We start from the raw sequence: 23,189 nt of genomic DNA, 5'->3' as shown, positions 1-23,189 counted from the left end.
GGAGAATAACCACGTGGTGGGGTGGGGGGAGCTGTGTGCTGCACATCCACCGAAAACCGCAGCCCCTTCTTTTAAATGTGAAACCCAACCGGCATTGCTTGCTATGGGAAAGGATGGCGCTGCAGTTTGAAACCATTCCCACATGTTATGTGTAACATAACAACATAACAAGTAAGGGAGAGTAACATTTAAGATGATAAAAAGAAAAGGAGTACTTAGAATCATAGAATCATAGAATATCAGGGTTGGAAGGGACCTCAGGAGGTCATCGAGTCCAACCCCTGCTCAAAGCAGGACCAATCCCCAACTAAATCCTCCCAGACAGGGCTTTGTCAAGCCTGACCTTAAAAACCTCAAAGGAAGGAGATTTCACCACCTCCCTAGTAACCCATTCCAGTGCTTCACCACCCTCCTAGTGAAAAAGTTTTTCCTAATATCCAACCTAAACCTCCCCCACTGCAACTTGAGACCATTACTCCTTGTTCTGTCATCAGCTACCATTGAGAACAGTCTAGATCCATCCTCTTTGGAACCCCCTTTCAGGTAGTTGAAAGCAGCTATCAAATCCCCCCTCATTCTTCTCTTGCGCAGACTAAACAATCCCAGTTCCCTCAGCCTCTCCTCATAAGTCATGTGTTCCAGTCCACCAGTCATTTTTGTTGCCCTCCGCTGCATGCTTTCCAATTTTTTCACATCCTTCTTGTAGTGTGGGGCCCAAAACTAGATAAAGGATGTGAAAAAACTGGAGGCTCCAGGCACCCAGCCACTCCACTCCAGAGGATGGCCCAAGCAACAGAAGGCTGTCATTCAAACAGTTTGATTTGTAGTGTGGCTACAATAAGCAATGTGGCCTTGTCCTTCTCTCCTCCTCCATCCCAGCCCACCCCACCCCACCCGGGCTACCTTGTCAGTTATCTCCCCCCCCTTTTTTTTAATTAAGAAAGAAAGAATGCATGGTTTCAAAACAATAGTTACTTTATTTCAAAGCGGCGAGGGTGGTTGGCTTACAGGGAATTAAAATCAACAAAGGGGGAGGGTTTGCATCAAGGAGAAATACACACAGCTGTCACACCGAAGCCTGGCCAGTCATGAAACTAGTTTTCAAAGCCTCTCTGATGCACAGCGCGCCTTGCTGTGCTCTTCTAATCACCCTGGTGTCTGGCTGCTCAAAATTGGAAGCCAGGTGATTTGCTTCAACCTCCCACCCTGCCATAAACGTCTCTCCCTTATTCTCACAGATATTTTGGAGCACACAGCAAGCAGCAATAACAGTGGGAATGCTGGTTGCGCTGAGGTCTGACCTAGTTAGCAAACAGCACCAGCGAGCTTTTAAACATCCAAAGGCACATTCTACCACCATTCTGCACTTGCTCAGCCTATAGTTGAACTGCTCCTTACTACTGTCCAGGCTGCCTGTGTACGGCTTCATGAGCCATGGGAGCAAGGGGTAGGCTGGGTCCCCAAGGATAACTATTGGCATTTCAACATCCCCAATGGTAATTTTCTGGTCTGGGAAGTAAGTCCCTTCCTACAGCTGCTCGAACAGCCCGGAGTTCCTAAAGATGTGAGCGTCATGCACCTTTCCCAGCCATCCCACGTTGATGTCGGTGAAATGTCCCTTGTGATCCACCGGTGCTTGCGGCACCATTGAGAAGTACCCCTTGCAGTTAACGTACTGGCTAACAAGGTGGTCCGCTCCCAAGATAAGGATATGCGATCCATTTGCTGCAATGGGATTCCACAGTTAGGGAATCCCATTGCAGCAAAGCCATCCACTACGACCTGCACATTTCCCAGAGTCACTACCCTTGATAACAGAACGTCAATGATTGCATTGGCTACTCGGATCACAGCAGCACCCACAGCAGATTTGCCCACTCCAAATTGATTTCCAACTGACCGGTAGATGTCTGGAGTTGCAAGCTTCCACAGGGCTATCGCCACTCGCTTCCCATCTGTCAGGGCAGCTCTCATCTTGGTATTCCTATGCTTCAGGGCACGGAAAAGCAACTCACAGAGTTCCAGGAAAGTAGCCTTATGTATGCAAAAGTTTTGCAGCCACTGTGAATCATCTCATACCTGCAACACTATGCAGTCCCACCAGTCTGTGCTTGTTTGCCGGGCCCAGAATTGGCGTTCCACTGTATCAACCAGCCCCACTGCGCCATGATGTCCCAATTGCCACAGCCCATGCCACATGAAGTCTGTGTCCATGTCCTCATCAAAATTGTCCTTGTGCTGGCGTCTCTTAGCCCGGTTCTGCATATACTCCAGGATAATGGGTAAGGTGTTCACAATGCTCACAACAGCAGCGGTGAGCTGAGCGGGCTCCATGCTTACTGTGGTATGGTGTCTGCAGGAGAGAAGAGTTGCAGCGGAAGCGGTGGATGATGACGGATGCTATGAGAATAGATATTTATACAGAACGACAAGAGGACCTGCTAGGTGGATTCATGGCACCAGGAGAACAGAGTTGCAGCGGAAGCAGTGGATGATAATGGTTAGCAGTTGTACTGCACCATCTGCTGACAGCAGCACCCAGGACACAACAGCAGCAGTGATGGTGAGCTGACCTGAGTGGGCTCCATGCTTGCCGTGCTATGGCGTCTGCACGGAAAAAAGGCGCAAAACGATTGTCTGCCATTGCTTTCACGAGGGGAAGGGCGACTGACGACATGTACTCAAAACCACCCACGACAATGTTTTTGCCCCATCAGACACTGGGAGCTTAACCCAGAATTCCAATGGGCGGCGGAGACTGTGGGAACTGTGGGATAGCTACCGACAGTGCACCGCTCTGTAAGTCGACACTAGCCACTGTAGTGAGGACACACTCTGCCAACTTAATGTGCTTAGTGTGGACATACACAATCAACTGTATAAAATCGATTTCTAAAAATCGACTTCTATAAAATCGACCTAATTAGACATACCCTATGTAGCTGCAGTTGCGTAGCTTAGGTCGACTTACCAAAGTAGTGTAGTGAGAGCCCCAGACTCAGGAAGCAGAATAACCAACTGCAGTAGAGGTTAAAATATTCAGATAAGGTACTGCCAAAGATTGAGGAACATATTGATAAATCGAAAAGCAACAAGTCACCAGGCCTAGCTGGTATACACTCAAGAGTTCTGAAGGAACTTGAGAATGAGGTAGCTGAGCAGCTAACAAAAATCCACAACGTCATTAAAATCAGCTAATATACTGATGGATTGGAGAGTAGCAAATGTTGTACTTATATTTAAAAAAGTGCATAGGGATTGATCTGGGGCATTATTGGGCAGTAAGACTTGTATACCTGGGAAATCGGTTTAAATAATAATTATAAAACACTAAGGTAAAGAAGAACTGGTTGACATACTTTTATTTGAATTTTCAAAGGCTTTGACAAAGATCTTTACAAGTAGTTAGTTTCTTTAGTAAATAACCAGAAGTAAGAAGCACTGTAGTGTCATAGAGCAGAATTTGGCTAAGAGACAGAAAGGAACATTAAGAATGAATCGTCATTTTTAATAATGACAAAACTTTAGCAATTGCATGATATGAGGTTCTATACCAGGGCTGATACTGTTTAATATATTTGTTAATTATGTACAAAAAAACCTACTTTAAAATAACTTTATATAGGTTACAACGTCAAACACTCAAAAGTTAGGAAATGCCAGAACAAGGTATCAGGCAACTGGAAGGAGGGGTTTTTTGGAGGGACTTAGGAACCTGGACCGGGGAGAGAGAGAGAGAGCGCGAGCACCAGAGATGGAGCCCAACACAGCTTGGCTAGCCCACCAGGCTAGCCCATCAGGGCACTGGTTTGACCAGGGTAGACTTCAGCTTAACTTCTGCATCTCTGTGTTAACCTAAGGACTGTAAGATTCTGTATGCCGGGTGACTAATAAATGGTTCCTTGTTTTAGAAAGGCAGCCTGTGTCACTGTGAATGCTCACTGAGAGCACCCTGAGGGGCACAGTGCAAACCTTCTGCAGGAGTTTAGCGTGGCTGAATTTGCTGCAGGGAGCCACAGAGAGAGACAAGGAACACAGGTACTGGTGGCTCAGTTTTGGAGTCTTGAAGGCCAGAGGCTTGCTGTGTGGAACGGTGTGGGTCCTTGGGCCCCAGCACACTAACGGATTCACTCCAGGCAGACTGCAACTCCATGACACACCACATATATTGTAAAATTGCTTTGACACGATGAGGGTCAAGCTCATATAAGCTTGGCCTAAGCAGTATGTAGCAAACAGCACCCAACTACTAAAGCTAAGCTCTAAGCTCCTTGCTTTCTGCTAAACACTGATATTCAGCTGCAATAAAATTCAAACACGGAGGTTTTTTATTGTATTAAGTATGAGAACGAATAATAAAATCAGTACACGAATTTTTGTATTATTTATTTCAATAGTAAATTCAATATAAAATTAAGCTCTGTTGTTTTTCAACTAATTTTATCCTACCCATAAAGGTTCAGTTTTCAGTGTGCCACTGATTATTATACTGACAATGCATACTTTATACTATCTTTCATCCAAAGATCTCAAAATGCTTCACAAACATTAATGAAAATAATAAGAAAGTACTATACTCCCAGTTTCACAACTAGGGACACTGAGGGTCAAGGTCATACAGGATGTCTGTGGCAAAGCTGGACAGAGAACCCAAATCTTCAGATTCCCTTGAACTATATTTTGCTACAAAATCATACGTGCTGTCAAATTTTTCTTACAGAATTTTCCATCAATTCTACATAACTGGTAAAGATTAAGTGTGAAATCTTGGCCTCCAAAAAAGTTAATGGCAAAACTCCCACTGATTTCAATGGGGCCAGAATTTCATAGTCAAAGCGCACATAAAACTGATCGTTTAACATGATGATGTCTATTTTGATGTCTCCCAAATATGAAATAAACAATCTAAGTCTGCTACTAAAAATTGATTCATAATCTCTCCCAGATGAGTCTTTTATATGCAATACCACTGGTTGGCAAAAATCTCTCAAGTACTGTATATTGATGCACTGGCGCATTTAGCAATACTAATTTCATGTTTCAGTACTAGACTTCTAACAACACGAGAAAGCCATTATGCTCAAGGGTTTCTGATAGACCTGTAACATCTTAAAGGTTAAGTAGAATATATAAGAGTTATTCTGAGTCTTGGTTGGAAAGGATAAACTTGCTGGACAGAGGTTCTGAAATCATATGGGAAATCAAGACTGTTCTCCCTGCCTCCAAGACAACATGGCCAGAATCAGAAACTCTAAATGGAGACATGCTATAATGTGGAATGTGTGAAAATGATGCAGGGAAACTGAGGAATATGAAGATAGTACTGTTGGAGTTAAATGTTCCAGTCCTAACATACGCCTCATTTTGAGGCAGTTAATGATGTACTTTGTTCAAGGTATGGAAGTTTTTGTTTTTTTTTTTAAAAGGGAAATGACAAAATTGAGATCCTTACAAAAGTTGCCGACAAAAATGTATGCGAATTTATGTCAGCTCTTACAGACACACTGAGACATAAATAATATTAAAATTCAACCTTTGCTTTCAAGGAGGAACTCTGAAAACACTACCACACACTGACATAAAGTGAACTTCGGTAATCACATTACTACTTCCTTTGTATCCTTCTCCAACACTCATCTTGATGCCTTCATATGTCTAGAATGTCCTCCGGGCGCTGGTGCACCAATCATCTACCTTCTTCCTCTTTCAAATACCTCCCTCAAACTACACTTCTTCCATGGAGCCCAGGCTTGAAAAATTTACCCAACCCCAAGAAGTAATACCTTCTAACCTCAAGCCCATAACATATTCGCTATATGTGCTCCTCACAATCTGTAAAACCTTTAGCTCAACAAAATAGTTAGTGGTTCTGACCTGCCTCCTTGCTTTTTGCTCCTTTCCTTCTGTCCTGCTTCCTCCTTTTCTACAGAAAACCTCATATCTTCCACTTTTCCATGACCAGGACTTATTCCTGGCTCCTTACATCTTCAGCAGCTGCTGCTCACATGCTTGTCCAAAAATTCCCACTTGCCCTGTAAGCAAGCAGGTTTTCTCAAAGCCTGCATAAAGCTCATCAGTGTTAGCTTGCCACCTAATAAATGCAAACGTCACTACTGTCTGAGGAATCTCTCTCATGGTCATTAAGTGCTTTGTGTGTCTTAACCACTGTCTGTCTCCAGCACGTAAAGTCCCCAGAGCCGGGATGGTGTCTTTCTGTATGTGTTCTGTACAGCATTGACTGCATGGTACTCAACAAAAAATTTATTAATTACCTTTCTGTTCAGAGCCACACCATCTTCACAGTCCAATACAGCACAATCTACATTTAGAGATGCAATTTTTTGTATCTTCCTTTCATCGTCTGCAGGTACATATAGCACAGCTCTCCTAGGTACATACTTGTGAGAAGACTTGGAGTGATAATCAAGTTTAGGAACACCAGCTGACAGTGAGGAGCTTGTCCTGTAAAAAAGGGAATTGAAGTTACATTCCTGATTATAATTTTAAAAAATATTTTAATGTGGGGTTTGGTTTTTTTTGTTTGTTTTTTTTAAAAGAGGACATTCCTACTGAGGAACCTCTCAGCTATTGAAACCAGAATCTATGTCACAAGAAATCTATCTTACAATGAAATAGATTTTAAAAAAAACTACGTTGAAAGAACATTAAGGCTGCAAAGTCCAACACTCAAAAGTTAGGAAATGCCAGAGTTAAGGTTACTCCAGCCTGCCAGCTTTGCTCCATCCTTTAGTGAGTCCGCACCCAGACTGTCTTCTTCTATTCCTGTCTCCCTCTGCTTCCCACTCTTAGTCTGTCCCGGTTCTCCACATTCCTACGCCCCACAGAATGCACCCTTGAGTCTGTCCCTATTCCAGTAAATCAGGCTGATTCCTCCTTCTCCTCCATATTGCCTGGGTGCCAGCAGTGGGACAGTGAGAGCACAATGGTAATCAAATCAAATCAATAAATAATGGAGACAGTCTCTCTACTCCCAGTTGTGGTCCCTGATGGAAATGCAGGAAAAGCCCTGCTCAGCCACTGCAGCTCAGGATGGAGCATGCTCAGTCCAGTTAGCACATAAGATCTGTGGGAGCATGGTCACACACTGCAGATGGAATCTTCAGAGTACAACGCTGCTAGCCTCCAACAAACATCTACTGAGTGTGTGCAAGCTGCAATTTTCAAAGGCTTAAGGCTTGGCAAACTTGAGTGGATTTTCACGGGGACACCACATGGAACATCTATGACACTAGGGTGATGGTTCTCAAGCTTCTTTGATCGGGCCCCACTTCTTTGTGTCTGTAATCATTTACGCCAGGGATCTCAAACTCAAATCACCAGGAGGGCCACATGAGGACTAGTACATTGGCCCGAGGGCCGCATCACTGACACCCTCTGCCCCGGCCCCACCCCCACTGCTTCCATGAGGCCCCACCCCTTCCCCGCCTCTTCCCACCCCAACTCCGCCCCCTCCCTGCCCCTATTCCAACCCCTTCCCCAAATCCCCGCCTCTTCTCCGCCTCCTCCCCTGAGCACACGGCTCCCCGCTCCTCCCACTTCCCTCTTGGAAAGCGCTAAGCGCCTGGAGGTAGGCAGAGGAGCAGGGACGCGGTGCGCTGGCGGGAGGGGAGCTTGGCAAACAGCAGAAAATAACTCCGGGAGTGCATGGGGGGGCACAGGGAACTTGGCGGGCTGCAGGAAATAACCCCGCGGGGCCGCATGTGGCTCGCGGGCCATGTGTTTGAGACCCCTGGTTTACGCCCACCCCCGCAAATACATCTACTACCATCCAGCTGAGCGGAGAGCAGTGGCTGCTGGCTGGGTGCCGAGCTCTGAAGGTAGTGCTGTGTCAGCAGCACCACAAAAGAAAGGGTGGCAATGTGAAAAGTGATATTCACACATTTTTTAACATGGGCAAAACATATTTTCCCCTTAACATTGTTCTCGGAAATAGCTGAACCATTTTAGCTAAAACTTTCCAAATTAACTAACCTGAGGGGGACATCTGCATGGAAAAAACAAAATCAGCCTCAACAGTTACAGTTCGGTGAAAACTGGGATTTATACTGGAAAGTTTTAGACAACCTTAATGACTGGACATGCTGCCAGTCACCTATAATAAAAAAACCCTAAACTATAAGCACACAACTATCTCTTTAAACATAAATTTTAGAGAGACTGAAAGCAAAAAAGTATATATTATGTAATATAAATATAAATAGCAGCTGGCCACTCTGCAAGTGGTGTAACAAGAATTCCTGACCATCATGGACCAGAGTTTTGTGTTTCTTGCAACTATATTAGCCAAAACATGACTAGATTAGTGATTGTTCTAGAACATAGTTTAATAAAATTGTCTCAGACAAAAAAGCCCCAAACATGTCCATACTGGTCAGGAAAACAACGCTAACAAAAACAGTGTTTAAACATGGTATCAACCCTATGTAAACAGGGCTTCACTCATCAGAACAAACGTTCCAGTTCTCTCTATCAAAGAACTAGTGCATGTATTTGTCTAAACACTGCTTCAAACAGATTTTATTTTTCTGAAAGGGTACTGCTTGTATAAAATGTGCCTGTTTTCATTAGAAGGAGGAAATCTCTGGAGCTGGGATCTTTCTCATTAGATTGAACACCTCAATCGTGCTCCATTTTACCCATGTGACCAGGCAGGCAGGCAGCTGACTTTCTTATACCTACAATGGGATTTGCATTTGCAAGCGTGAGGAAAAAAATATTTGGGTTTGTGTTGTTGGCCTTTTATAAATGATGGCTTTATTAAGATGAAATAATTTACAATGGCGGTGAGTAAGAACTTCGCTCTTTCTTTTAAAGAAAAAACTATGAATAATGATCACAATGGCCACTTCTGTCCTTGGAATCTATGAATTTATGAAATAAAAGAAAAGAAAAATTTAAATAGAGTGAGACAAAGAGAGAGAACCACAGGTGACAGTTGCTAATCATGTCACCTAATAGATGATTCTCAGATACCATAGTGATGGGTATGGCATAAGAATCTGAATAGGACAGAATAAAAAGTATTACTCCTCTGTGTAAGCAATTGCTGTAGTTTCCACAATGATGTTAGGCAATTGTGAAGTGAAGGAAAGATGAATGAGAGGGAGTCATCCAGGAGACATATTAGACCTCTAGCAAGATGTGATCCATGCTTTGAAAAAGTTTGAGAAACTATGTAAAATATGACAGGTTTCAGAGTAGCAGCCATGTTAGTCTGTATTCGCAAAAAGAAAAGGAGTACTTTAGAGACTAACAAATTTATTTGAGCATAAGCTTTCATGAGCTGTCAGTCTCTAAGGTGCCACAAGTACTCCTTTTCATGTAAAATATGTGGCCTGTACAGAACACATGACATAATGTGGAATGTTTTAATGGCATTCCTTTGGGATGACCTCCATAATTAACTTCATGCCATTTCTGCCACATCACACAAGTATGAATTATCATACACATATACAGCATGTAGGAATAACGTGAAGTCATCCACATTTAACGCAGAATACATAATCTACACATGAATGTCATTGATACATATGCTTTTATATTTCCATTAACCTAATATCTTCCATATTGTTACTTTCTGATCACACCAAAGCACTAGTGTGCCGAAACAGTTTGCTTCAAATTATATATGACCAAACCTTCCAAATGCTTGAAAATGAATACAATCAATTTCAAGTACGACAATGGCAGAGAGATGCAATACTTCCAATGAATAATTAAGTCCCTGTCAAGAACTGATTTCTTCACCTCAAGGTTGTTATATTCAAAATTAAAAATAGATTTAATAAAAAAAAGTATTAAGAAAGATCTGCTGGGGTTTTAACTCTATGGACCAACTTGAAAATTACAACTATACCATGACCTCCCTTGCCAGTTATGTAACTGTCCTTGGTGGACCCGCTTTGGTAGCGTGGAAGAAACTGCTGCTGTTCTATTGACTGGTAATACTAAATGGGGCCTAATCAACAGGACAGTTTTGCTGATAAATAAAAATTATGCATTATTTATTAGAAGTGCCAGTGCTATCCTTATTAATAAATCTTCTTCATCTATGACTGTAACTGCTTCAAGACACATGCAGTGGGGATCTTGATACTTGGGACCTACACGACGTACTACTGAGATTCATACCCCTCTGCCAATTTTTTTGTTTAATGGCTAATGTTCCTTGTCTTATGGTGAAGTGCTAATGATAATGGAAATTGTGACAACTAGCGTGGCTGGTAGTTAATTTAATTTAATTCCACTTTTGTGCACTATATTCGGGAGGGGGGAGGAGGAGGAGGAAGAGACGTTTCTTTTAAATGAAGATTGGAGAGAGTCTTTTTCAGTGTGACACAGAGGTCAGTGAAGAAGTCTGCAATCCTTCACTAAACATATATGAGGGGACAAAGCAATTAGTTTCTATTCTCTTTCTCTGATGGCTTCCACCTGTAGCTCTCAAAGACACAAAGAAGTCAAGTTTCAGAGTAGCAGCCGTGTTAGTCTGTATTCACAAAAAGAAAAGGAGTACTTGTGGCACCTTAGAGATTAACAAATTTATTTGAGTATAAGCTTTTGTGCGCTACAGCTCACTTCATCAGATGCATTCAGTGAAAATACAGTGGGGAGATTTATATACATAGAGAACATGAAACAATGGGTGTTACCATACACACTGTAACGAGAGTGATCACTTAAGGTGAGCTATTACCAGAACTCAGTTCCTTAATAGCTAACTCTAATAGTACAGACAAGTAGCCTCTGAAGCATCCTTGATGACTGTCTATTACTAATTGTCTAACCTAGAGTAATTTGATAGATGTGAATAAAACCATAATCCCAGAGCACGCCAAGATGAGATGCATCACCTGTCAAACATGTTACATAAGACTTCTTGCTAGCTGTAATTAAACTGAAAGCTACAGGACCAACCAGCTTCCCTTTACATCTGCAGACACTGTTTGTTATTCAGCATTGATTCTCTGAATCCAACACACAATGATATGGCTTCTGAAAGGAAAAACTGTCATGACCTTCAGTCCAGATTTAGAAATCATGAGTCAGCTGTCACCACTTACGAGTGTAAACTTTCATTTAGACAGTTCAGCAGTGTGACTCCACTAAAGGAATATCTGAATCTAAAGAAGCAGTGGAGTTGATCCATTAAAATATCATCAGCTCATAGGTTTAAGACTGAGAATAATATTAACCAGGGACCACTGGAAATTTCCCTTAAACTCATCAACCTTGGAACCCCATTGGCTCTGTATGTGTTTCTTAGAACTCATACTATTACAGATATACGGTCAATTTGTCAAGTTGTTTAGGCTTAGTAAATCTAAAACAAAATCATCAATTTTTTCTTTTAAAAGCTGTTGCAGGAAAATGGTCTCACTGGACAGGCATAATTTTAGATTCTTTTCCCTATTTTCTTTTAAAAAGATAACATGGCCAAAATGTAAAATAAGAGCTTGTTACAAATATATTTAGGCATGACTACAATAAGCATTTTCACACTATTCTTTCTGATGTACAGTGCATAGATTTGGGATTTTTCCTCTCCAGTAAATTCCTCTTCTGCGTAATCACAGATTCATTTTATGCTACCTAAAAAGATGGTGAAATTTTGAGGAATAACAGGACACCCTTCATTAGGGGATCTACCTATGGATTTCTTTAAAAGAGACAATGGCAAGAGTTAGACCCAGAACATTACATATATTAACATTTTGGTGTTCTATTAACATTGTCTCACTTATCTCCATTTTTGTTGGTGTTTTGAATTAACATAAATCTCTTTAACTGTGAATAATAATAATATTTATCATAATAAAATCTGAGTCCTATTGTTAGCACCAAGAAAATTGCTTCACATGTGTCTCTTTGAATGGGTAGATATTTTCTTAATTATGTAAAACTATGTGTGATTGAGCTTAAACCAAACAAATGAACATACTCCAAGAGGAGGTTGGCTAACGAACTGCTATTTCTTTTAAGTATATAAAAATGAGTAATAGAATATTAGGTATTAGCCATTTAATTGTTTTGCTGCATGCTGTATTCATTCATATCATATAGTTTTGCAGCATTCAATGGGGTCTTGGAATTGTATCTAGGTTTTCTTAAGATTTGTAGCATTATACATATCTCTTCTCCAAATATTAAATAAAAAAAAAAATGGCCAAGTGAAAAGCACCCATATTCACTCTACATAATTTCACCTCAACAAAAATATTTCATTCTTCTGAACAAGGGAAACAAATCTTTTCTGTTTATTGAAAGATGCTGCACTTTCCACTGTATAATGTCACTGAAATTAGTTTCAGAGTAGCAGCCGTGTTAGTCTGTATTCGCAAAAAGAAAAGGAGTACTTGTGGCACCGGTAGCTCACAAAAGCTTATGCTCAAATACATTTGTTAGTCTCTAAGGTGCCACAAATACTCCTTTTCTTTTTACTGAAATTAGTGAGTTTAAAAGATGATATAAAATCTCCCTGCTACATACTACAGTATGTTTCCAGGTGCTGATCACACACAAGCTTCCATACATAGTTAACTTTACACATGGTGTGTAGTCTCATTAAAGTCAACGGCACTACTCACAGTACATAAAGTTAAGCATGTGCATAAGTCTTTTCAGGATCATGGCTGTACTCTGTTTCCAGTTCTTTCTCATGTTTATTATTCTAGACCAAAGTAATTCCAGAAGGGCTGCTATGCTATAACGTGTCTAACAAATGACAGATTGAAATGGCAAACCTCTAGTTCTGTAAGACGGGGCACAAACGATGGTCTAAGTTTGGGATACTGTTTCGGAAGAGCGTATCTACAGACCTGGATGAGACAATTCACAAAAAAGGAGTCACATTCAGCAATCTCAATGCATGTTTCTGAACCCCTAGAGACATGATCATTGGCTATATGCAATCCTATATATTCATGATGGTCAAATTAAGAGAGGTTCTGAGACCCATGATAAAAAAACCTGGTATAATCTAGGCAGTCTAAGAAGCAAACACTTACATTTTCCCCCATTCTGTTTTTGAAAAAATACAGAATAAAAATAAATGTGAACTCCCTCCCCTCAAATAAATATTCTATTACTATTTTTACTTTGTTTAATTAACAGAAACTAGCTGGCAAATAATCTACCAAAGGCACAAAGGAAAGTGATATGAAATTACAAAACACCGCAATTTGCATAGTAATTCCTTCTAATTAGGAAAAGAAGATATAAATTGTTTGTTATAAACACCGGTTGTGCCTTGTGCAAACACTAACAGCTCACAACTGAGCCAAGCTAAGTATTTGTCTAATCAAAACTACTTTTCAAAGAGTTTTATTGGTACAGCTGCAGAGCATGAATTTTATCACACATGCTAATAATCCCAGTTATGGTACTAACATTTTAATCATTTGTTCTGCAGGCTTGTTTCTCAAACAATTAGCACTAATGAATGGCCAGAATACCTCAGATCATATATGTCTAATTGCAGTCAAGAGCAGTTCTTGTCTGCATGTACATTTCAATTTACCTCTGGGGATAATGTTTGTTAATTGTATTTCTTTATATAGCAAGTGAAAAAAGGCTGCTTGCTCAAAAAGGGGCTAAGTGTTCTCTTCTTTCCCTTTGTTCCCACAAGAAGCTAAAGTCACTTCAAGAGGCACTTAATCCCATCATCCATGGTTACAATTGCCTTACAGCATCAATCAAAAAGAATCTGAAGTAAAATGATGCAGCTATATTGTGTAATTAAAAGCAATTCAGGTAGTTATTGCTTGGGGCACTTTCCAGGTCCAAATACTTAAAATAGCACTGCAGGGATTCTAAATACTGTAGTGTTTTAAATTTGGTCCACTACAATATCTCACAGAGGAAGGGGAGGAATATGCAAAAAATAAATCTCTCCTAGTGTGTATTGTAAAGCAAAAGAAAAGAGGAACAGTTAACGTTTGAAGTGACAAAATCTACAACTCTACATATAAAAGGAAAATAAAAATATCAAGAAGAGAGAAAAGAAAAGGAGAAAGAAAAGGAGTAAAGTTTTAAAGAAAAACAAATTTCCTGCAATTGTTAAAAGTGAACATGCAAAAAAAAAAAAAAAAGCTCTCTTTAATGGGAAACAGAAGATCACTTTACAAGCTATAAAATCAGAATATAGGACCTCTGAAAATCCACATTTGTCCTAATGTAAGGAAATTCAGAGTAAGTTTTTTTAAAAAGTGATTAAGTTAAAAAGGCAACATGTGTGATATTTACTTCCAAATACATTCAGAACTTTCCTAAGGTATTTTACTTAACAAATGCCACTAATAGAGATCCAATTATGCTTAAATCAAAACTAAGGGCTATCAACATATGAAACACACAGCTTTACATTTTGATTTCTTCCTTTGTTCTTAAACAGATAAGGGCATTTCCTTGCTGTTTTTTTGAAACAAAGAATACACTTTTTCCTCCCTCAAAATGTAAGCCAACAGCTACTTGCTATGAAAAATTAAGAGAGACTAGATTTTGCAGTTTCAAAACTTTGGAAAAGTAATCTTTTCTTATAAGAAAAAAAGTATTTTGAAACATACATGATTTGATTCTAACACATCAGTAGGCCTGATTTGATCTCACACTGATGTAAATTAAAATTAATTCCACTCAAGTAGTTGGAGTTATACAGTTGTAAAACCATGGTAAGCAAGATCAGAATCAGACCCAGCTTCTCCTTAAGATTTAAGATGTTTAAACTATAAACGTTAAACATTTCTACCAAACCAATAACTATACACGAGATAAAAATAAAAGGAGTACTTGTGGCACCTTAGAGACTAACAAATTTATTTGAGCATAAGCTTTCGTGAGTTACAGCTCACTTTGAATTAAGCTTTAGCTCACGAAAGCTTATGCTCAAATAAATTTGTTAGTCTCTAAGGTGCCACAAGTCCTCCTTTTCTTTTTGGGGATACAGACTAACACGGCTGCAACTCTGAAACCTATACAGGAGATGTGTGCACAGTGATGGGGACACCACCATGGGCTGAAAAACCAGCTCCCAGCTACCTAGTGAATTTAGAAATTTAACCCTCATAGCAAGCACCTCTGGATCTCAAAAAAACGGTTTGGACGGAGTCACCCTGTAGAGCAGTTACCCATTGAAAAAACTGTAGTGAGGAGAAATGAAAAGGGGACTTTCAAGTAAACTTCTGCAAGCAGTTGCTAGAACTGATAGTGCACACCACAGTATATATAAAAAACCAGAGAGGTAAATAAAATAGGAAAGGGAAGTCTTGCTGTTAAAAAAAGCTGTCATGTAGAAATGTGTGAAAACAAGACAGGTTAGTGTTTAAATTGGACAATTAATAAAAATCAAATGCTAAGTGCAATTCACTTTAGTGCAGAATTTTGATTTTAGTTGCTACTTATAACTTTTTTCTATCTCACAATAAATCCAACATAAATCACGTAAACAGAACCTTACCGAGAAAGAAAAAAAGATTGAGCACAAACCAGAAGCTGACTGACAAAGGCTTAAAATAATAGACCCCTGAACCATAAAATGATAAAAGGGTATCATAGGTTAAATAGTTAACCAAACCTACTCCTCCCACCAGCCCCAAACCTAAAAAATGACCTTTTATTTACCCCATCATGTTCTTTCAACTACACTGACCCTGTTGTTCATGAACATTCAGGGCTCCACCATACTTCAGTAGTTTGGACTGAAGACCAGTTTTCCCCCCATCAGTTTAAAACTGCTAAATAAATTACTGGTAATTAAAAAAAAAAAAATCACACTTCTGATGTATACCTGAGCATTCGCTCTCTTTATAACTATGCCAATCTTTGAATAACTTGCCATGCCAATAAAATATCACTGAGTTGAACTGTTCATTCCTTTCACCTTTAGCATTACTGAAGTTTTAGGCTCCTTGGGACGCTAACTGCTGCTTAATGAAACCAGAATCACTGAACTGCAATGCAAAAACTCTGCATTTGTCTGTCACAGACTGACGTTCACACAGAGACGTATTAAATAAAGGAAGGTGCAATTAGAATAATCATTTACTTACTTGACTGGAATATTTGAGCTTCATTTCTCATCATATATAATATAAAATTAAACTTTTAAAAGTGTTTGTTTATATAAAATGTCTGCCTCTCTCCATATTTTATTAATGTCACTCTACATGTAATTTTATCTATACCATTATAAGGAAACATTAGAGAGTATTTTCTTGGAAGAAATTGCTGCATGATATAATACAGTTTGATCTCAGTAGTTTGTGACAGGGTACAACATTTTTAATTAAAAATGTTTTTTGTTATTTAAAGTTAAAGACAACAGCCACTAATCTATCAAAGGATTATGTGCAAGTTACCTCAAAAAATAATATATAAACTTTTAGCAATAAAAGAAGAATTATTTTGAATATATTCTATTGTTGTTATTTATTGTACACCAACATTGTGTTCAAAGCCCTACAACACAAAGACAACAACATGACTTCCTACCCCAAGAACCCTGGAATCTTAGGAGGCAGAACATTCACAGAATGCACGGAAAGATCCACTATAAAGTTCTATCTTTATAGAATGTTGATCTATAATAAATGCAGAGATATAAATGGTTGAATTTCCCCTGAAAATGGTTCATGTTTGTTGACTCTGCAGAAGAAGTGAGTTTTGAGGAGGTATTTCCTTTGTGTATCTGCTATCAAAAAAACCCCAGTTAGTTCATTGTGAAAAAAGGATTTAAATTCTCTACTCTGGTCAGTTTTCTGATACTTCTCTTTAAAAATTCTGTTAACAATATTTTTACACCAATATTTATACACCTAAAAGAGTATATATATTTATACTTTCCCTCTCTTTTCTACACTGTACTTCTCTGTTTAATCAAAGCTAGTCCCCATAACACGTTACAGAGCTCTTTCAGTTCCTGCCATTGATCCAGCTGTGTACACACTGGCACGGTCAATATCAAGATTTGAAAATTCAGTGCTAATTACTGTGATTACAATCTGGGTCTCAAGCAGCCAAAGTCTCCAATAGAGTTTAGGAGGGACCTACTTACGAATTAAAAAACAAATAAACAGAACCCGCAACACATTCAGCAGAACCTACAAAGTGCCATTCCAGCTTGCTAAACCACAATGCTGGCAGAAAGTGACTCTTTCCCCCCGCAAATGTATGCAGGTTAGTTATTCATACACACCTGGTACAAGACAAAAAGGAAAATGTTGCAGACCTTAAAACATAGCAACTTTAATTTATGTTGCAAGTTATGGTCAAAACAGATTTATTTTGAATAAGTTGAGAATCTTCAGAAAAAATAAATTATTAAATGAAACAAAAACATGACTAATATGCCAAAATGTATACAAAGGCGCCAGTATTGTGGAAGGCATAAGAAGGAACAAATTTGTTAACTATTTTGAGGAATCTTGTGTACTCTTGAGACTCATATATAGGAGGGCACATTCTGCCTTGGCTTGCAACTTTGGTCATTCTACTAAAAAGAAAAGGAGTACTTGTGGCACCTTAGAGACTAACCAATTTATTTGAGCATAAGCAACCGGTCATTCTACTGTTAGTCAAGGCATGATTTGGCCCTATAATTCTTGTATACTTACTTAGACATATGGATTAGTTATGTGGATGAATAAAGCCTACTTATTTTTGCACCAAGAAAAGCAAAAACAATACACTCTTTTATCTGGATTTATGCCCCAATCCTGTAAACACTTAAGTATATGTGTAGTCCCATTGAAATCAATGGGGCTACTCACATGCTTAAAGTTAAGCATGTGCTTCAATGTCTGCAGAATTGTGGCTCATTTTGAATTCTGAAACAGTTCAATTTCTAACTGTTTTTGGAATGTATCCAGGCCAACCTGCCTTTCCTTTCAAGTTCTGTATACATTATAGATGTGAAAAGAAAAGGAGTACTTGTGGCACCTTAGAGACTAACCAATTTATTTGAGCATCTGATGATGTGAGCTGTAGCTCACGAAAGCTTATGCTCAAATAAATTTGTTAGTCTCTAAGGTGCCACAAGTCTTCCTTTTCTTTTTGCGAATACAGACTAACACGGCTGCTACTCTGAAACCTGTCATTATAGATGTGAAATACACAGACTGGTGCAAAACTGAGTGTTAGAAGCATGCTCATGCAATGTAGTTGGAAAATGTCTTTCACAGAAAATAAAAACACTTAGCACTAAGTGGAGAAAAAATATTGCATGATAATTTTCTGGTAAGCTGAAAAGCAGAACCCTGACTCTACTTAGTTAAGAGTTTTAGGCTGCGGAACTATTGTAGACTCCATTAAACACATTTAAGATAGTTTACATTCTAACTCATTAGATATTGAAGAATATTTGAAAAGAAGTTATTAGTAAATATTGAATTTCTGAAGTATAGCTTATACATTTATAACTCTGAAATGTAATGTAATGAGTGTTTGAACCTGATAGATTGAAAGAATGATAATGCAGTATTCGGATTGGTTCAACATGAGTCTATCTACACAAAGTGATATATAACCTCTGTCTGCATTCAAGATGACAGAAACATTAAAAATATGCAGATGGATAAAAAGTTTGGAACGAAAAATGGCCTGCAAATAACACTTTGCTCGAACCAGAGCTTCACTTATTTCAGCAACTGGTTGAATGCAGAGAATTATATGGAAATATTGCTCAGAATGGCACAAAACAAGCCTTGGTATTTATTTTTTAACTAGTCAGATTTATAAGAGCAATGAGATGTCTGCATAAGTATTTTATAGCAGCCTGATATGGACTCACTGTTTTAACCAGCTCTTTAACTATCCCCACAAGTTAATAAAATGCAACAACCTGAATCCTTAATGCCTACGCACTCAGATAAGAAAGCATTCATTAAACAATATCCATACTGTTTTAATTAAAGAAATATCACTCTTATTTTTAGTATAATGTTCAAGTCCAGTGTAACATTTTCTTAAAATGTCCCAAAGGCATCTTGATTAGCAATAAAAAAAATTCTCCCTTAACTTCAATCTAGGGTGACCAGGTGACTGGTTTTCGACCGGAACACCAGGTCGAAAAGGAACGCTGGGGACTCTGGTCAGCACCGCCAACCAGGCTGTTGAAAGTTCAGTCAGGGGTGCTGCGGAGCCAAGGCAGGCTAGTCCCTACCTGTCCTGGGCTGGGGAACTGCGCTGCATCCCAGAAGCGGCCAGCAGGTCTGGCTCCTAGGCAGGGGGGCCATGGGGCTCTGTGCGCTGCCCGCGCCCTGAGCACCAGCTCCGCTCTTTGCCAACGAATGGGAGCTGGGGGTGGGAGCGGTGCCTATGGGCGAGAGCACTGCGTGCCATAGAGCCTCCTGCACCCCCCACCCCCAGCCTAGGAGCCTGACCTGCTGGCCGCTTCCAGGGCAGAGCGCGGTGCCCCAGGACAAGCAGGTAGCCTGCCTTAGCCCTGCTGCACTGCTGACTGGGACCTGCCTGAGATAAACCCACACCCCAACCCCGAGCCCCAACCCACAGCCCTGATCCCCCCCAAACCCACAGCCCCCCCTGCACCCCAGAGCTTCAACCCCTCTGCACCTGAACCCCCTACCCCAACCCAGAGTTCCCTCCCATACCCTTACCCCCTCATCCCCAGCCCCATCCAAGAGCCCTCACACCCTCTTGCACCCCAATCCCTTGCCTCAACCCACAGCCCCCCTCCCGCAATCCGAATCCCTCAACCCCACCCCACAGCCTGGAGCCCTGTCCTGCACCTCAAACCCCTCATCCACGGCCCCACCCCAGAGCCAGCACGCTCAGCCCATTTAATTATTACCAACCTCAAGCATTCAAAATTCATGAGCCAGCCCCCCCAAAAACATGAGGTGGAGTTAAAAGTCATAACATTTAAAAAATAATAAATTGTGGGTTTCTTTTATTTGCTTTCTGGTTTTTGAACCTTCAGGTTTCACATTTTCAAGCTTTTCTCCCTAACAAGGGATAGAAACTAGCTTTCTCTACACTGAAATGCCAAATATTGTGAAACTCACAATAAAATTGCGAAACTTGGCAATTCATTTACATAGCAAAGAATTCAAGGATCTTTTCACTACATAGCTACAGACAGACCAGCTCAACATCCAAGGGCAACGTATGTGTGTGTGAGGCGGGGGGAGGGAACGGGGGGACAGAGAGACCGATGGAGGAAACAGTGGTTAAGAGACAAAATTCAGTATTAAGTGTTCCAGTGCTCTGAATAAACAATGGGGAGGAATAATCTATCTTTAAATTATATTTAAATACTGTGACTAATCTTTTGATTGACTTTGCTACCTTCTCACAGGACTAACAAAACAACCACATGAAAGAAGCCCCTCACTCCTCATTCTAGATTTCCACAAGTCCCCTGCAGCCAGCATCACCTCCAAAATGTACATTTGAACTTCACAGAGATTTGATTTAAAAAAAATAACATGGAAAGAACAATGAGGACAAAAATAAGATTTGGCAAAACAAGACATTATTAAAAAATGGGGGAAAAAAAACCCTACTGGTTTACTAAGACCCATTTGACTGGAACTACACAGTGCAAAGTGCAAATGCTCATGATATAGACACAGTGGGTGTTTCTTATCTGTATTTTACAGGTGACATTACATTATGTGGTTATCGCAGCTATAGTATACATTCTTTTGGGTTACTGAACAACACTATAAAGCCAAACTGAAACTTGTGTATATTCTAGGAGCCAAAGTTGTGCTCCTCCCAACCGGCCCCAGTTTATTGGATCTTCTTTCTCTGATAAATGTTTCACTTTCACTAAATATACAGATTATTATATCAATATATCACAACAAAACATTCAAAATCCTCCTCTTTCTTAAAAATATTTTTTTGAAATCAGCCTCTTACCCCTTTAATGCGTTTCACATTTTTGGACTTGGCTGAAGGTGTGGGAAACAAAGGAAAAAGGGCAGTAGATCACAAAAGCACATACTTTATGCAAGAAAAGACTGTGTTTGATGCTTACTCAAATACAATTAAAAAGAGATGTTTAATCTTCTTGTTTTCTTCAGTTTGTGGCTACACATAACTAACTAAATAAATATTGTTATTTTGCAAATAATTGGTAAGTAGGTGCTCTGTGTTCTATAACAAACAACAAGAAGGAGAAACAGGATCAGGTTTATGCCCACTTAACAATTTTTCTTGTTATTTAAATATACCAGCTTTGAGTGCCTATTGCTCTGTGCTTAGACAGAGGTGGTGCTAATCCACTGGGACCCCTAAGCAGGAATGTTTTGCAGGGCCCCTTACCCTTTCCTAAAAATACTAATTATATTTATACACCAAAACAATACAAACTAATACATTTGTTTAAAAGTCCATGTTAAATAAAATGAACAGTATTTTGGGGAGTAATACTAAATAAGGCCCACTTGAGCTGTTTGGGGCCCAAAGCAACTGCATAGTCTGCGTACACCTAGCACCACCATTATGCTCAGATACTATGGTGATGGGCAGCAGTATAAAACCCTAACAATATCTAGCCTCTTTGCATTTTCTCCCACATTGCTTCCTAAACATGGCAAAAATCTCCCTGTGGAAATCTATAAAGCCACCACATTATTCTCCTTCAAGTCCCACCTCCTTAAAGCCCACCTCTGCCATGATCGTATGTTCAGATAAACATTTACCAGGCAAAGTAAACAATTATATACTGTAGTGTCTATCCCCCAACTTTATTAAGGAGAAAAGTGTCCTGTGCTTTGAGTTGTCTACTTTTTGGTTTGGGTACTGTGATACAGCATGGCCAGAGGGCAGGAGGAAAGTGTTAGAAGGGAGCCTTATTCCCTGTACAGGGAAGAAAGTTTGCTAAAAATTAATTAAAGCACTTGAAGCCAATTAAAGCACCTGAAGCCAGTCACATGATAAAACCCCCCTGCTTCAATCAGACAAGAGGAGGAGTTGAAGCAGAGTGGATTGGTGTTGGAGCAGAGAGCAGTTTGGAGGGAAGCAGAGGAGAGTTTGGAGAAGTGCTGTGGTGGGCTAAGAAGACCAAGACCCTAGGTAAAGGGACACCTGGTTTGTGCAGAGGGAGGGCAGGAAGCCCCACAAGCTGGAGGGCAGGAGAGGGAAGTAGCCCAGGGGAAGGAACTGCTAGTTCTAGTGGTTTACCGCTATCCCTGGGCTGGGACCTGGAGTACAGGGCGGGCCCAGGTCCCTCCCTCTCCACTCCCCTCCTCTAGGACACTAGTGGGGCAGTTAATACCCCAGTTCAGGGGCAAGAAACGGTGCCCTGAACCCCCACCCAAGAAGAGAAAGCATGAGACCATCATAGTAGTGCCGGCAATTTGCCACAGGGACCCATTTTTGTTTTTAACAACTTATTCATTTATTTTAGGAAGTACTAACAGGTTTACAGATTTCTGCCGTGTAAATATCAGAAATAAAACAATAATCGTTTTAACACTGATGTGTTTAAAGTGACATTCTACGGTAACAGTCATCAGATCCAGGGGTGAAAGTAACTTAAAGGACTTACCAGTACCCAGAGTCCTGAGCAGGGGGGCGTAGCCTCGACCAGAAGAGGCAGGGCTGGGCCCTTTAAGTCAAGATTTAAAGGCCACAGGACTCCAGCTGCGGGGCCTTTAAATCACCCCGAGAGCTCCCAGCTGCAGAGCCGCCTGGGAGCCCCGGGGCTCAGGGGCAATTTAAAGGGCCCCAGCCGCCACCACCACAGCGGAGCTTTGGGCCTTTAGGTCACCGCTGGAGCCCTGCCGCCGCTACCCCAGGGGCTCTGGCGGCACTTTAAAGGGCCGGGGTTCCGGCCGCTGCAGGGAGCCCCTGGCCCTTTAAAGCGCCCCCTGAGTCCTGCTGCCGGAGCCCCTGGGGTAGCGGTGGCAGGGCTCCGGCAGCGCTTTAAGGAGCCCGGGGCTCCAGCTGCTGCTTGGAGCCCCAGGCCCTTTAAAGCGCCAGCCTGGGGAAGCCAGTCCGGTCCGGCATGGCATACTGGCTCTTGCTGGTACGCCGTACCGAACTGGCTTACTTTCACCTCTGATCAGATCTCTCTATTAGGGTGTTACCATATTACAGAATAAGCACCATTACAACACCTATGACATGTTGCTTCTAGTGATTTTATTACTTTGAGTGAAATCTCTGATTAAACATTTAACAGACAAGGCATGTCTATCAAA

General features: G+C 40.6%; 1 protein-coding gene across 3 annotated transcripts in view; it reads right to left on the bottom strand.

Moving 5' to 3' along the window:
• CLYBL (citramalyl-CoA lyase) overlaps nt 1-23,189 on the bottom strand; it is a 222,111-nt gene that overhangs the window by 91,797 nt on the left and 107,125 nt on the right. For all 3 annotated transcript variants that reach the window (XM_043535105.1, XM_037896412.2, XM_037896411.2), the window contains exon 2: nt 6,273-6,462. In XM_043535105.1, the coding sequence (XP_043391040.1) occupies nt 6,273-6,462 (190 nt within the window). The remainder of the gene's footprint in view (nt 1-6,272; nt 6,463-23,189) is intronic.

Source organism: Chelonia mydas, chromosome 1, assembly GCF_015237465.2.
Source record: "Chelonia mydas isolate rCheMyd1 chromosome 1, rCheMyd1.pri.v2, whole genome shotgun sequence".
Classification (NCBI taxonomy): domain Eukaryota; kingdom Metazoa; phylum Chordata; order Testudines; family Cheloniidae; genus Chelonia; species Chelonia mydas.
This window is presented reverse-complemented; position numbering and strand designations above follow the sequence as displayed.